This window comes from Diuraphis noxia, unplaced genomic scaffold (assembly GCF_037042655.1).
Source record: "Diuraphis noxia isolate RWA-SAM2 unplaced genomic scaffold, SU_Dnox_SAM2 contig0004, whole genome shotgun sequence".
In the NCBI taxonomy this organism is placed as follows: domain Eukaryota; kingdom Metazoa; phylum Arthropoda; class Insecta; order Hemiptera; family Aphididae; genus Diuraphis; species Diuraphis noxia.
In genome coordinates, this window is record NW_028301714.1 from 32,924,227 (window position 1) to 32,941,569 (window position 17,343).

General features: G+C 30.3%; 1 protein-coding gene across 5 annotated transcripts in view; it reads left to right on the forward strand.

Moving 5' to 3' along the window:
• spri (Src homology 2 domain-containing protein sprint) overlaps positions 1-17,343 on the forward strand; it is a 93,775-nt gene that overhangs the window by 34,422 nt on the left and 42,010 nt on the right. Inside the window, exons 1-2 of one of the 5 annotated variants that reach the window (XM_015520196.2) lie at positions 422-744; positions 1,725-1,829. The exons of 1 other annotated variant lie outside the window; for it this stretch is intronic. In XM_015520196.2, the coding sequence (XP_015375682.2) occupies positions 698-744; positions 1,725-1,829 (152 nt within the window). In that variant the 5' untranslated portion in view covers positions 422-697. Of the gene's footprint in view, positions 1-421; positions 745-1,724; positions 1,830-17,343 lie in introns of those variants that run through there. 3 more of the 5 variants (XM_015520197.2, XM_089225519.1, XM_089225518.1) reach the window with 3 other exon arrangements.

Genomic DNA, 17,343 nt, shown 5'->3' on the forward strand with positions numbered 1-17,343 from the left:
ATTATTCGGGTGATTATCCGGTTATTGTGCCACCTATATTATGCGAGGGTCGGTGATACGTGGCCCATTATACGCGCGGTGTGTTCATCTCCGCAGGTATTATTGCCATATTGCTATAATAAGGTAAACCTCTTCAGCTGCAACTGTTTTAATATACACCTATATAATATACATCATAGCTGATCTTCGTCTTCCGATGTTGAGCACGCATAATGAATAGTACGCGGTCGGTTATTTATATTACACTCTTTTTTCGGAAGGGGGTGCGTGTGTTCGAGTTGTCTTGTGTGTGTATATGTGTGTGTGTGTTGGGGGGAGATGGGTGGGCGGACGGCGCGCGCCTACGTGTATGCATTATAGAAGGGCCTCGCGTGTATCGATCGGTCGGTCAACCGGTTAGTCGGTGCGTGCGTGTGTTCCGCGGCGTTTTATATGGTATATTATTATTATTATACGCACTCTTATGCCGTGTATATACATAATATTATAATACTTCAATACGTCGTACAGTGTCTGTGTGTCGGCCGTGTGTGCTCGTCGTTGCACACGTATATAGACGCCGTTGATAAGTGCTCGAACGCGCCCGGAGTTTGTGATTTTGTGTTCCATCATTCGCTTAGTGTTTCGGTCGAATAATTTTTGGCGATTTTTTTTGGTGCCGTGAGTTTTTGCGGTCCGTCGTCGATCTCGGATAAAAATGGTAATCGATGTCAATTATAGCACATACGGTCGAGTACGAAACGGGTAATACGCAATGAATAAAAAAAAAAAAAAGAAAAAATCGTTAAACTTTAAACACTGCAATGGTCGTTTACTTTCTCTTATTTTTTTTTTCATCCTTTTATAGTTGACATTCGATAATTGGGATTTTCCGTACAATATTGTCAAGATATTAATAATTTTCTTATGAACCATCTTATATAATATATTGTTTCTACGTTATATTAATAATTTTCTTGCCAGTTTTAATTTAAATTAATTTACTTAATTATTATTAGCTCATCGCTTATTGCTGTTTAATCAAAATTATAATGCTGCAATAATTAAGAATTAATATTCTCGATGAACATAATTGCCGATTTCGTTTTTGTCCAATAAAAATTATTACATCGGATTATTTCAAAGAGTCATTGCAACTGGTTTTAATATCACATTTACTGTACACTGCAGTGTACGTGATTGAATACGCTCTTATTCCTACTTAATTTTATGTCTATACCAAAGAAAAAAGGAAAATTTTTTTGAAATTATTTACACACGTCACTGGTTAATTTCAGATCGACTAACATAATTTTAAATTTACCTCGGTATACCGTAAAATCAAGTAAAACATCGTCTTCGGTATATTTTTTTCATAATTTTTCGTCACCAAATTACTTAGGTAGAACCAATATTTGACTGTTCTAAGTCAAATATGACCGTTCGCTTAAGGTCCGGCGTCGAGAGTGTTAAGTCTTTGTATCCACGAAAATATTATGATGTTTATTGTTTATACTGATAAGCCATTATCTCGCCTTTGTGTCTCTTCAACCCTCCCCCCTCCATAAACTTTAAACCGTTTCGATACCGACCGCAATACATTAAAACCGTATACATCATCCGTCGTTTTTTGTGTACAAAATCGATATTTCTATTTTATGTATATACTCGTATATATATATATATATATATATCTGCCTTATCTGTGTGTACATATTAAAAGTGTGTTTGTGTATCCTACGCAGCACCCATGAAGGCGATACTACCATGCTGATAACCCGTTACACTTCTGTGTTAATAAAGAGCACAGGAAATACTATGGTATCTCCCACGTACGTGCCTCCTCATAGGTGAGTCAACTTTTCGATTTCCATTCGTATATTATGATGCCTGATAAATGTTGTAACTTATATAAGCCTAACAACTGTGCCAAACCGTGTTTCCGTGTTACAAAGAAACTGATTATGATGATATAGTAGTATCATCCACTCCAATCGAATTATTAACAATTCGATAGTTATTGATATGATATGACTTTTGAATAGTAATTTTTTAAATGTTTACTTTCTGTATATTGTAATGACAAATATTTTATAATGACATTTATTATTTAGATAGATAATATAATGTTAAAATGTAGATTTGAATCTCTTTCGTACTAAAGAGCGTACCTATATATTTTATTATAACTTTGAATTTACGGCTTGCGAAAAACTTAACACTTTACGAACTATAAACAAAAAAAAGTAATTATGAAAAATACTACATATTTTAATGTCCTTAGTGACTCTTAGTCGTTATAATTTCGAAACAATTAGATACAATTATGTAGAAAATCGTTGTAATAAACAGGTGAAAATTACATCCGAAAATAAGATATTAATTAATTTGGTTTGTGTTGGGTGTAATTGAAAATTTAATTTCAATTTTGACATACAAACATATTATACACAATTCACATCGAAACAGCTTAGCCCGTGCTGTTTTTTCATTGGCTACTTTTCACGCACCGGTGGCTGTGTTTGCGGCGGCGCTTCGCTCGGATGAAAAGGCACACACGTGCATATATATATATTATACTATATTACATAATATATATATATATATAATATATATCGTAATAATTTATACAGTCTCGTGTCCGTAACAGATGTTCCGTCGCTGTCGTCGGTCAGCGACAGGGCTGGGTAAAATGCGGGAGATTAAGTTGTGCGCCCTATTGTTTGCGTGCGCGCCCTGCACAACACCGAACACCTAATTAATCAACTACACCTCGTACACGTGGTTCATACATATATGTATACATCGGGAAGGATATAATTTAATATCGCGTTTTTGGGATACAGTGTGCTCGACTAAAATGAATTTTCCGAAACATACTAAGTCCCGAGTCCCCTCATCCACTTGACCACCATATTATACAGTGTTGGCGTGTCGAAATTCGTAAAAATAATAATTAATAAGGCCGACGTGTTCGTAAACCACGGACTGCTGTGATGATTGCGTATGTAGGAATGTCGGCTATGCAAGATACACATTCGAAATTAAACCCAGACATCATCGTTCATCGAGTGTAGAGACCTGCAATGGAATCCCACGAAATTGTAATGGCGATGGTCACGTGCAGTAATGAAGTCGCACATGTTATGAGAGTCTTTTAGCTATAACTAGGTCTTGCAGATTTTGCGTCCAACAAGAATATTATAGTTGTTGTTTCCGTATTAAACTTCTACCTATTGAATGTATATTAATTTTACTATTTTTTTTGTTCTACTATTTAAATAATATATACATCAATAATATATATATATAATATAAATTACCCATTTTATTTTTTATTCTGTGCGTATGATTTGAATGAATACTCCTTTTCAGGGACAATAATTTATTAATATTAATATTTGCATTCAAACTTTATTTTAGTCTCCAAATATTGTTGGAACTTATTGATGGATTTTAAAATGTAATTGTTCTTTTCAAATTTAACTTCATTTAATATGTACTTGACATATATTTATTACTACACTTTTAAGGTACTAAATATAATAAAATACATTTATATACTTGCGTCATTGTCACTATTATTAGAACCAAATATAAACTTGTCCATAGTAACAATAATTATTCTTTATAATCAATGTTTTGAAAGGTGCTGTAGTGTAGCAAGGTCAATCCAAGTCGTACATAGTATATGCCGTAGGCGAGTTAAGTGTCGACATAGACGTTTATTTTTCTTGTACCTTTATATATATATATTTTCTAAAGTCTGTTAGCCAGTCAATCATTGTGTCTTGTGTGTGTTTTGAGACCCAAGCTTCCGGTTTCATCTCGTCGTTTTTAAAAACAAATTTATTGTATGATTAGAAAAAAATAAGATGTCACTATTGTGTACAAAAATTACAAATGGGTTTTCATTGTTGAACTGGAAAGTAAATACAATGCAATTTAATATTGTGTATTATTATATGATGGCTATCATTTTATATTTTAAAACAGTCGAAACGTATAGTCGCAATGTAATAATTATTATGTAAATCTTATAACAATGAATGTGATGATGAATTATAGGGTAGGAAATCAGTTGTAGGAGGAACCTGGGAATAATTAGACTTTTATAGATTATTTTTTGTTAAGTGCCTCGGTCATTGTCGTGTAAACCGTATGCCGATATGGTGCAACCATCTTGACAATAAACTGCGGTGTTCTTGCGTTACTGCCGATCTTGATTGTACGCGTTCATTGTTGTGGTGTATAAGCTTCTACGTGCGTAAACCTCATGCATGCATTCTGGAATTAGGTCGTTGACAAAGACGTTCTACTGTGCTGACAATCTCCAGAATTGGCTATTGTTTTTTTTTTCTCCAAGTTACGAATATATTTACGCTATATTGTGTTGTTGACTGTATCCGGCCCGGTTCGATGGTGCAGGTGGTATTTATTTTTTTGTGTGATGTTATTGGCTGTTCCGACAAAATTCAATATAGTATGGCAGGTACATATTTGTGGTTTACTGCATGAATCACACTACCACTAATCGAGGTCGGCTACTTACCTAAATTTGTCATTTCCCACGATGCGTATTCTTGGTTTATTGTTGCTAAGTTGCATTAGACATGTATGCAACATAAACATATTATATATTTACCTATTATTTATGTGATGAGAAAAATTAGTTTTTCCCCAACACAGAGATACCGCACTTACGGCAGTCAAACTATTTATGAACAGGACGACTAGAATAGTATAGCAATAACATACGTAACAATAAGCAATAATAACTATATTATTCTCTTTTCAGCAAAAGTTTTTTTGAAATAAATTTATCTATATGTATATAATATTAATACGCAGCATAAAAACTAAATATTCAGCTATTCACTATGTCCCACGTGGAACTCCGTTAATTTCGGCTGACAATATCTTAACTGTGTTTATTGTTTATACTATATTATGCAGCGTGTTGATTATATTTTCGTAAAAACGAATATTTAGTAAAGAAAAATGAATTAGGCGGCAGTGATTCATATGGTCTATCGTCTATGTATAATCAAGTATAATCACTTAAAAATAATTTTAAACCTTAGGTTATTAAGCCTTTTCTCTGGCTCTCAATACAAAAGGGGGGAAAAAAAGGTTAATAAGCCTTAAAATTAATACGAACGTAATTGACTTTCAATTAACTTATAGTTAATATACATTACTATAGTTACTGCTATCACAGTAGGCTCTAGCCCTATAATAGCAATTACTGGGTCGTTTTATTTTTACATTGAACGAATCATTATCAATAAACTCGACTAATTGTTGTTCTATGATATGTTTTAATTTTTAAGTAATTTTATAAACAATCCATTATACTCTTAACGGATGTAAATTTGTTAAACTATCGTCTATAACTACCTACACAGTACACATCCAAAATAAGAATTAAAATTATAATACTTATTTTCATTAAATATTATGTACATAATGTACACGAATTACAAAGCTGCAGGACAATAACGTTATCAAAATAATAAACGGCTGTGGTTTCTTAGTCCTTGAAAACGGCGGAAGCAGACGCGTGAGTCGGTTTTTGCCATCGTGATGTCTTATAATATGCGTCTTTACTGATGATCTCATATTTAATGTGATAGGACGTAATATAATTTTCTCACTCTCTCTATATCTCTCCCCATCTCTATCCACACAATGACAATCTCTCAATCACGTTCATTGGTCTTTTGAATTAGTCATTTTTTCTATATAATAAGATGTACCTACCTATACGATGTTTTATTTTGTTATTTATTTATTTATTTTTTTTTTTTTGTAACACGATTTTGCATAATATTCCATCAGTCTGTCTTATAGGTAATGTTACGTTATGCATGTGGTTCATGAGCTGATTTTATAATAACCAAAGTGCATTTCCCAGTGTAGTGGTGGTAGTATAGTCATTATATCCGATCGCTATGCTGTCGAGTATGTAAATCATCATCCTACCTCCAGACATCCTCCCAACATAGAAAACCTGTTTGTATGGTTTTGAATTTTTTTTTTTGCTATTCGAAAGTAATTTAAAACAAAATTGAAACAATACTTGTAGACTTCGACTTCGGAAACTTGCTGTTATGTAAATGTATCATCAGCACTATACGAATATCAAGTTCTATTGAAGTCCAACACATTTTAAGCCTTAAAGAGAAATAATTCTTGATTGTAATTTTACAATCAAATTACACGCTTAGATTGTATTCCTCAGTTCTATCATACTTGATACTTGGTGTAGTCTGCCGTAACCATCATTGTCGTTGATTGCATGTACAGTACTAAATAATTTCTAACTGTGTCACTATTTAGTTTCATTTTAACGAAATAATAATAATTATTATTATAATAATCAAAGTTATACAAACCATTACCTATTTTTAATAGCTTTCATTTTATTCAATTCATGACTGCAGTATAGTGTTAGTGTATATGCTTATATATAAATTGTACTTAGCAATTTGTCTGTATTTTTAATATCGTAGAACTATCAAATGTATATCCTATAATTATTAACTAATATTGGAATGTTTTCAAATATTATTAAATTCGTTTATGTATTATTAAAATACTAGTTAATAATTTATTAGTAGGTAGTTATTATTATTATTAAGTCCGGTGAATTGGACAATAACACGTATGTGCATGATCATATGTCACGTAATTTGTTATTTTAATTAATGCGCAATAAAATTAATTATTTAAACAGTTGATTTTGTATTCACTATTCATTGGCCCGTTGAACTTGTTACGTTGATTTTCGATTCCGCTAATAATTTTCGTACTTATAGTTCCTTCAACGTTTGTTTTTTTGACAAAAGAAATTACTACTAACCAAGCGGATTGTAACACATTTTCGTTTTTAGTTATAGATGTTGTTATTTTTACACTCTGCCACCATAACAACCAACGTGCGTGGGTCGTTGCTAGTATTTTTTTTCTCCTTATTTGTTGGTCCCCTAAGAGACCATCTGTAACCGAGATGGGCCCGTGCCTGGAGTACTCAAATATTCAGGCGATTTTTTTCCCGTTTAAAAGCAATCACTAGCAACCGGCAGGTCAACCGAACCAGACTTGAATACCTAAACAGACGCATCAACATGTGCCCAGGGGGAATAAATGGTATTGAATGTGTTATTCGTGCGCCCCGTGTAAACGACGGATGATTTAAAATGTCGCTGTGCCGATTGCTTCTGTCAATGTGTGTGCTTGCCTCACCTTTCACACGGTTGGATTTTTATTTATTTTTTATTATTTTTTATTTTACCCACCACGCGGTGAATATTTCATCAATCAAAAGTCGAGATTAAAAGGTCAGGTAAACTGCTTGACGCCGGTAAACCGTAGGTCGTGTATGATTGAAAAATGTGTCTAAGAATATTCAAATCGTAATCGAAGAAAAAAATAACTGTAGTTCCAGTTATTATTTATTCTTCAACCACGTCACGCACTGTGATTAATATTTGACTTAAAAAGATTTTAAAGTATTAAATGTGTTTAACATAATTTTTATTGAATGTGATTTTTTTTAAAACATTTTTTAATGTTTGCTAATCGACTATAATTAAGACCTAAGAGTATACCTATATTATTCATTAACATATGCAATAGCGTAGATTACTGGTTAATGATAATAATCCTACGAATATTTTACAAAACGTGATATTTCATCTCTGATTGTACGTTTTACGTATAAACCGGTGACGTGTAATGTATTAATTTTTTAAATCAAACATTTGTGTACCCGTAAATCAAGATGTATATATATTTATATTTATATACACAAATACCAAATATATAAATTATAATACAATGCAGGTTCTCGCTTTAAAATACATTATTTGTGTGTTACTATATCGAGAACATAATTAGTTACGCGTTCGTCTTGTTCAAAATAATGCGCAGTCGACATGAGTGATGGAGTAGCTAAATATGAATAAATCGGTTTTCACTCATAAATTGTACAATTTTATAGTATAATAATTTATGAGTACAAATTATCATGTATATACATATGCCTGTATAAGTTGTTGACGGTTGGTAATTTTTTACAAATGACTTACAATTTGATTTTATTATTACCGTTATTATTTTATATTCCTTACACTGGAGACCGAATTTCACCGAATATATATTTTTATATTTTTTTACACTCCTTTTGGACTCAATATTTTTAAATCTGTTCCAATCTCGGCGTTGAGCTTTATATGTTTCAAATGAAAAAAATGCCATTTATTCCTAGCGTAGTATATATTTATATAATATTGTTACACATATGGCTGTGATATTTGTGCATGCAGTCGATCACATATTGTGTTTTAGACGCGTAAATAACCTTGGTTGCGGTACAAAAATAAAAAAAAAATAATATATAAATACGGACGAGAAGGTGATCCATATTAACGTGCACCTGCACTTTGCAATCCTAATAGGCGCTGATTAATATTTTACTACACTGTTGTCGACCTTTATTATATAGCTATATCATTCACGAGCACATTTAATATTGCTGTGAACGTATGCAATATAATATATTATATATATTGTGTACGATGCGTTTGCTAAGTTTGGCATAATATATTTTTGTGGTCGAGGGACTTAGTGCGTTTGTATGTTAGCGAAAGTTTGTTCCGACCACTATTTAAGCGTATCACAGCCCCTTGGCTTCAGTTCCAATTCATATAATGTCTTTGAGCGTGTATCCTTGGTCCTATCTCGAATACTTCTTTCCCGGACTTTGGGAAACGGAGCTGGCGGCCACAATTAATATTATAAACTACGTTTTGTACAATCCTTTGTTATAATTTGTATTATATATTATTACGACTATCCTAAATAGAATTATACGTACGATAAATTATGTTTGGAAACTTTATAGGACATATCACGAATGTAAAACTCCATGTCATTAAATATATGTTTTACTTAAGAAGTGTATTGCATGTTACAAGTTTGTTGGTTTACACGCTAACGCGCGCCACACACAACCACATTGTACCATTATAATTGATAATTATAATAGTTTGTTACCTATTTGACTATATAGATTAGATGCATAAAGATTTCGATTTGTTAAACATTAAATAAAATTATTGAACTGTAAACAGATTAATGGAATAACATTATACTTTAAAATGAAAATAGTATATACGATTTTTTTTAATGTTATAGGTATGTAGGTTTGTTGTAGTAGTGATCCATTTAATGTAATCGAAGATGAATGTTTGTGTTATACTTTCAAGCATGTTTTGTGGTTTAATCGTCTAAGATATTTGTGGTTTTTACATTAAGAAAAATAAAAAACCCAAAACTTATTTTCTCATACATAATCCATTCGAATTCGATTTGAATTCATTAAAAGGAATACAATATACTTACCTACGCACAACATGTAAAATACTTATAACTTAAACTGTTTTCAAGCGTTCCACACATGCAAACAATTTCATCTGCTCTATAATAGTGCAGGTTCCGTGTTTTATTTTTTTGTTTTTATTATTATGGGTACGATGGAATTTCATTGTAATGAGATAAAAAAATGTATTTGATATTTTTTAAACCTATATTTAGGTACACTAATTTCCGTAACAACTATGATAATATTCTTGTATGACCTTACATCGATAATAATCCATGAAAATATTTTGTTTTCTATTCCATAAAGCTGGTACATGCTACGCTGTGGTATTGTATAAAATTATAATATGTTGTTATTCAAAAGGAAAATTACACATAAAAATATTTATTTGAATAAAAAAATATTATTCAATAAAACAGTCTGTAATAATTAATATAATATATCGTGCAGATGTTTTTTAATGCGTTTTTCTTCTCTCCGTATACCTACAACTTACGCGGTGTATGTCCTATAAATCTTACATATTTTAACAATTCACAATATATAACGCATGGGTTATGATAATTTCAAAACTCAAAAGTTGGAGAAAATATATTAGTATATTCTATTGCAAGAATCAATTTTTTCGTAATATATGTAGAGAGGTGGAATGACTAAAAACTTATATTTAAAATAATTTACAATATATTTATTGAATTAATTTTAATAAAAAGGAGGTACCTACCTAAATTAGTTTTATATTATTGTTAAAATTATATTTGAAATAGTTTTTATGACTTCACTTCTATATTTCTTATATACTTATATTATGCCTATTAACAGTATTGTATGTATTAGTTGCATATAGATTCATAACAGAGTTGATGTCTAAAAACAAAATTTTTAAAATTTATATTCAAATGGTTTGTAAGTATAAATACCATATTATGCCCTTTAATAGTTAAAATATATTATAGTAATATAGTCAAACGTTTTTCATATTATTGACATACCTTGAACGATTTCCCAATTTTCCAAAACTGCCGCGTAAAATGTTTTGAATGTATGCTTGGTTTGTCCTGTTTTTTGGAAAAATTTAAAATTTAGCTGTCTCTAATTACTCAGTTTCACCGTAACTATTATGTTTTGTATGCACTGTATGATGTTAAAATGTATTTTGCTTGAAACAAAAACTAACGTATCATAATGCCCCATTAAAATGAAAAACAATGTAGGTATAGTAGGTACCTTTATTCCGTTTCACCATCATTTCCTGTCATCATTCTCGAGACAGTTTTGGAAAAACTGTGTTTATATTATATGGAGTATGGTGATTCTATCCTTGGGAAAATATAATATAGCAAACAACGTAATTCGAATGGAATGTCAACTATTTTTTTACGGTATCGAATCTTCGTCATAGTTTATAACAATAGTAGGTAATTCACTCAAGTTCTTAAAATATAAACGTTTATTTATAATATAATATAGTATGTAGTTTATGTATATATTATTATCATTGTCATGATGTATTTCAGGTACTTCTACGATAAATGATCCATTCAACATAAGGCATTCATTATTTCAAGAAAATAGACGTTTTTGAAAATATTTAATTTGTATAGTTTAATTTTAGGTCGTTAATACACAACATTTTTGGAAAAATTATTTTTTATTATTTTTTTAAGTATTTATTACCTTTTGTATGACAACATTCCTGCTTGAACCATTTTTAATTTTATATATTCCAAAGCGGAATATTACGATGAGGAGTATTATTTCGATCTAAAAAAAAAAAAACAAATTTTGGACTAGTATAGTTTATTATTTACAACTTATAAGGATTTAAAATTTTGTTATGCAGAGTAGTCGACCAATATTTTGCGGGGTACCCCTTCATCACTTTGATCTTATCATCTAGATACTTTAAATGTGTATAACTAATAACAACCGCTCGTCCAAAATCTGATTTTTATGTATCAAAGTAGTAGTAGCGGTATACTCTAAATATTTTGTTTTTGAATATGAATAGAAAATATATATTTTCAAAAAAATGCTTAAAAACCTATGGTGATAAAAAAATAATAAAAATATTTATATATTTTCTTTAGATAAATGTGGATTTAATGACTTAAAAATTATACATACGACATACGTTAATAGTTTTGGAAATAATGTATGTCTTACGTTACACGGATCACCCATTATTATAATGTAGCTGCCTATTTAAAATGGAATTAGGGACCTACATAATATTATAGTCTTAAATCATAAATAGTTTATGACTTAATGTTCTTAAAATGTTTGTAGGTACGTTAATTATTATTCGTGTTCTGATTTTTCGTCTAAAGAAATCTGTATGTTTGTATTAAGTGCAAACGCCGTAAAATTATTCTTTAACGATTTGGACCTCTGGAACTGGAAATGCTATTCAAGACAAATGTGCATATAATTTAGTAATTTCACGGAGTGCGGTTTTTGTCAAAGCCCACCCACAATAATGACTGTGTATTATATTCAAATATCATTGTTGAAACGCTACTAGCAAATATGAGTTGACAATATTGCGTGTATATTTATTTGGACATTTAGGCATCAATTTTCGCTCCGGTTCCAATTTTGGTTCCGTCTTTAGCGTTTTTACAGTTTATTTAAAAAAGCAATTCTTATTTTCTCCTGTATTAGGGTATCCGTGGAAATGGTTTTATTGTTTGCGTTACCTTTTTCATCTTATTAAATCTATTATTTGTATGTAAGTAATATTTACTTGATGCTATATTATTATAGTACTAAAATAATTGATTTTTTTTTCGTTTATAAAATTTGATGTTTAACAAACTTACTCAATTTGTTCCGAGTGCAAACATTATATTACATTATTAAAGTTTTATATGTAATAATATATGTTTTCGATTGCTACATTGAAACTATTCGTATACGCTCACAAACATCAAAAACAAAATACAAAATACAAAATTATTATAATTTAAATGAATCATTATTACTTATTAGTATTGATCGAAATAGACTAATATATTTTATATATTCATAATAAAATATTATGTATTCGTTTGTGTTTGAGTTTGATTATATAGTCATCGATAAATTGTATTTATTTTTACAGCTAAGCAACAATAATTGTTTTGTTCTACATTTTAGTTTTAATATTATTTTTATATCAAATAATAATTATGAAAAAAAAAAGTAATATGTAAAATGATTAAGCCCATAAACTACCTATGTAGTACAATAATTTTAAAAATGTGCAAGCTAAACAGTTTTATAGGTATATAATATACGCGTGTGCATAATGCATGTATGTTCGTATTCATAGATTTAATCTGTTGGGTGACGAGTAATATCGCACGTATAACGTATAACTGTATAAGGCTCCTATAAAACAAAATTAAAAGTAAATATTTACGGTACAAACAGAAATTCATTATTTAAGTAAACGGTGGAAATGTGCTGTACCTACTCGACAACCGCGACAAGCACGTATGCAGGTGAAAACTTTAGAGAGGTTTGATAATATGCCCCTTTATTTGCCCATAATAAAATAAAACAAAAATCGATTGTTGAACGTAATTTTAAAATGTATTTATATTGTAGGAATGCCTAAAGTATATATATATATATATATATACATTAACAGATTGTAAATATACCAAAACAGTCTCATTCGACATGACGTGTCGATACTCGATAACAAATATGTCCGTTGTGATGTTTTCATTTAGATATTATACACAACATATTATTATCGCTGTATCGGTTTAAATGTAAAACAGAACGATGTGTCTTTATCGAAACCCTTTCGACCCGTTGAACGTTAAACCGGAGTGCACTTGTCATGGTGTGGATGATTTGTGCGTATTTCAAAAATCATTAACGGGCTCGCTACCGGAAATTCGATTTCGGATTGGAAATCCAAAACCACCTACTTGGGGCGTGCGGGAAAGGAGGATCGCACGCGCGGGCGATTTCAATTTTCATACACACACACTCACAGCTCGCACACAACGATAGAACATAGTCTACGGATTTATCAAGTTTTAATGGTTTCCCGACGTATATATATATTCAAGGCTTCCGCGATAAATCTCGCGTTTTCAATCATATTTTTTTAGTGTCGAGAAGACGAGACCCGCACAACTCGACTGGTGGGTGGTAGGATATCACAATGGGACGCTCTTATATAATAATATATTATAATGTTATTTAATCTCGTTACGATGACACGGCGATGCCGGCCATTGCACGCTGCACAATTGCGCTTCGGTTGCTCGGAGACGACCGTGTATATAAATGGATCTCAACGTCGTTGAATTAATAATCGGATTCCATAAATCACCGAGATCTTGTTTTTTTTTTTTTTCCGACGTCGGCGATAGGATGTCGGTGTCTTATTGTTGTTGCAACGCGACTTTTTACGCGCACCGAATACATATGCAGACCGTTCAGCACACCCGTCTTAAACGTTAACTTTGTATAATATTATTTTATTTTTTTTAGGTGGGTTGAAGGGTCGGTTGACCACGCTCACTTGTATCAGGTAGGCTATTGTACAGTGATACAACTATACAAGTGTATAATAACAAACTCCGAATTTTCATAATACAAAAAATAAAGTGCTACATCGTAGGTTTATATGGAGACTGAGCGTTTGACGTAAACAGTTGTAAAAACGTCTCCCCGCGCGTACAAGATTTGTATCTTCTGACAAGCAATATACATATTGCTTATTTTATTTGTTGTCGGCGTTTCTAATTGAAAATTCTCATCCCACTCTCTTCGTATTGTCGTTAAGTTCCTATGTATCCCGCAGCTATTTTTAAAATGATTCAATAAGATAATAATGTTTACTTACTTCGAACTGCAGTAGACCATCAAATCTCCGACAAAATATATCTTTTATTTTAACCGTATTTACCTACATTTATAACTTGTCTAATGCCATTTCATCATGATATTATATAATTGTTTGATGAAAATTATAATCTGATGCTCTTTAATAATTTTACATTGGATTTATGAAACTTTTAAATTATTACATTGAATTCGAAATTTATTTCGTTCAGACGTTCAGTTTATTGCCCAAGAATTTCAATAAATATAATAGGTTAAATGTCTATTCATTTTACGGCCGTTGTTTATCAAATATATCCTGTCGGTTAGCTAATGAAAGATAATTGGTTTTATTATAAAATTCAACGAATGTTAGTTTTTGAAAATTAAACAAATAGCAGGATTATAATATCAATTCATTAAATCATTAGTTTAAAGAAATTACAAAATATTAGTAATTAAATATATTCTTAGTTGACAATTTTAACTAATATTTTTTATAATATAATTTAATATAGTATACATTTATCATATAACTTGACTAAAATCGAGCTTAGCACATATTTTATTTTATTCCTTTTGTTTTTTGATTAAGTACTAGGTACAGTAATGTCACGAATATTAGGTACCTAGGTATAATGTTTTTAATACTCATAATACATAATGCAAATAACGAAAAACGAAATTTTCTTACATTTATAAATGTTATAAATATTATATTAGGTATTCAATTTTCATATTTTTAATTTATTATTTGCTGAATTAAGTATTTAAGAATTTAATTATAATTCAGAGCTATTAATTTATCTCATAATTATACAGAGATATTTTATATTTATATTATTCCCATTAAAAGTGATCGAATGCTGTTTATAATAATTGGAATATTTAAAAATACAAGTACATAACAAATTAGAATAATAATTAAAAAACAGTATAGATTTAATGGTCCCCACGGGGAAATCTTTTAAAACAATTTGTAAGTTTATAAGTTGACTACTCAAAACTTGAAATAAGACTTTATTAAAATTAAAATACAAATTACTTTTAGCATTATGTTTTTACAAAGATTTAAACAATCTAAAAATAACTATAAATAATTAATACTATATACTGTACCTATGTGATTTTTTATCTTATATTTTACTATATATATTTTTTCATTTATAAATTGAAACTTTTTAAAACCTTAAATACAATTTATTAGTTTTTATTTTTTTAAGTACAGTTTTATCAAATGTATGTATTTAGAGTTTAATTCTGTACTATGATATTTTTGGTTACGTAATGAGGTGACTCACCATTGCCAAAATAATTAAATCTCCTGGTCTTGGTTGTAATAATAAACCAACAAACTGGTGACAAAAGTTTAATATTACCATTTCGTGGAAATTAATGAGATCCTAATGTTTGCGAGGTTGCATAAAACAGTATATTTCTCAAAGGACTAGAAGATTTAAGACGATGAAGATTCATTTTCACGGTCGCGATTTATGGGAATGCGGATCACGTGAGTCCACTTAAGTCGTCTTTTTTTTAATTGTCAACTGTTTCTTATAATATACATTTTGCGTTTCCCCCGGGATCAGCTGTGTAAACGGTCTTTATTTTAATTCTGCGTAAAATATTTCATTTTTGCCATACTGTAGCAGTTGCAAACAAAAACTCCGACCCCCTCTATCGTATCCATAGCAGCAGAGACAATAACAAATTTGACCCGGCTTTTTGTATGTATTGCACGTGAAAATAATCAAATAACATTTTAAGCAAAAGGTATTATTAATATTTTTTTACTGTCATAAGTTCTGAACAATATAAATATTCGGTTTTTGGTGTTTTATATGTCAAAAATATAATATGTACATATATAGAGATTATTACCTACAGCTACGTTTTGTAGTTTGTACCCATACTATATACCTACATAATATTATAAATTGTAATCCATTGATTCGTTTTCATACAAGCTACATAGAGCTCTATTTTTTTCGTAATCACGACAAGCGTTTATTTACAGATGATGTTTTGATGTTATTGGAAATATTTATTTTTTATTGTTAATACCCACATCATTTTTACTATTTTTTTGGAAACCTATTTAATGTTTGTGCAATTTATTTGACCTTAAATAAATGTCATATTAAGTTTTGTGAGTTATTGGTATTACTCTCCCTAAAAACATTTCTATATGGATTTCTCCTAAATATTGTTTTACACTATAGCGATCTCCTTGGAATTTCTTTAAAGTTCAATAGTATATTATTGGCCTATGGCCAAGTCTCAATGGTCATTCAAAGATTACGCATATGACTTGTATTGTATCGTACCACGCACACTTAACTTTTTCCGTATTATTATTCTCGACAACCACTTTGGAGAACGGATATTATTCTTTCAATTTTCAATTTTTACCATAGTTTTTTTTCTACAAGAAAATCAAATCACGGGTCCGACAAATCGTTTTTAAACATTTACTTTTTTGTCCTATGCTGAAGGAAAAATAAATCAAACAGTATTCAATAGATTTTTTTATGGACAATTTATTCTATTGTGTAACTAACATTAAAATCGACCTTTTTCCTTGCTATTTGGTCACAAATTGATTTTACAGGAACAATAAAACCTCCAGAACGTTGTTCGTGGACTAAAATTGCTTTAACGTCAAATCATTTCCCTAGTGACCAGCAAGCAATTATGGCATTCCCAGATGGTTATTTAGCAGTTCGCTTCTATAAAATCGAGTGTGGTTATATCATATAGGTATTGCCCAGATTATTATATGAAATAATAATTTCCATGTGGAAAGTTGTTCGCGAGAGTTTTATTTTTATGTAGGTAATGTTTCCCTGCCACCGCAAGTAAGTAGGTACTCGCGTTCCCCTCACTCGCTCGTACCACTGTTTTACTTTGTTCAGAATATTGTCTGCTTTTGTTAAGTTTTCCGTGTATGCACCTTATTTATTCGCACTGTCTATATCGATGCAACGTAAAACTTTATAAACTCTTATAACATGCTACTAACATATTATTATGATTTTTATGTAACTTTTTTGTCTCGATTCACAGTGGCTTGTAAAAATTGTTTGAGCGCACATTTTCAATCATAAATCGTATGAAAAATAATATAAAACGTATACCTTTGTGTATCA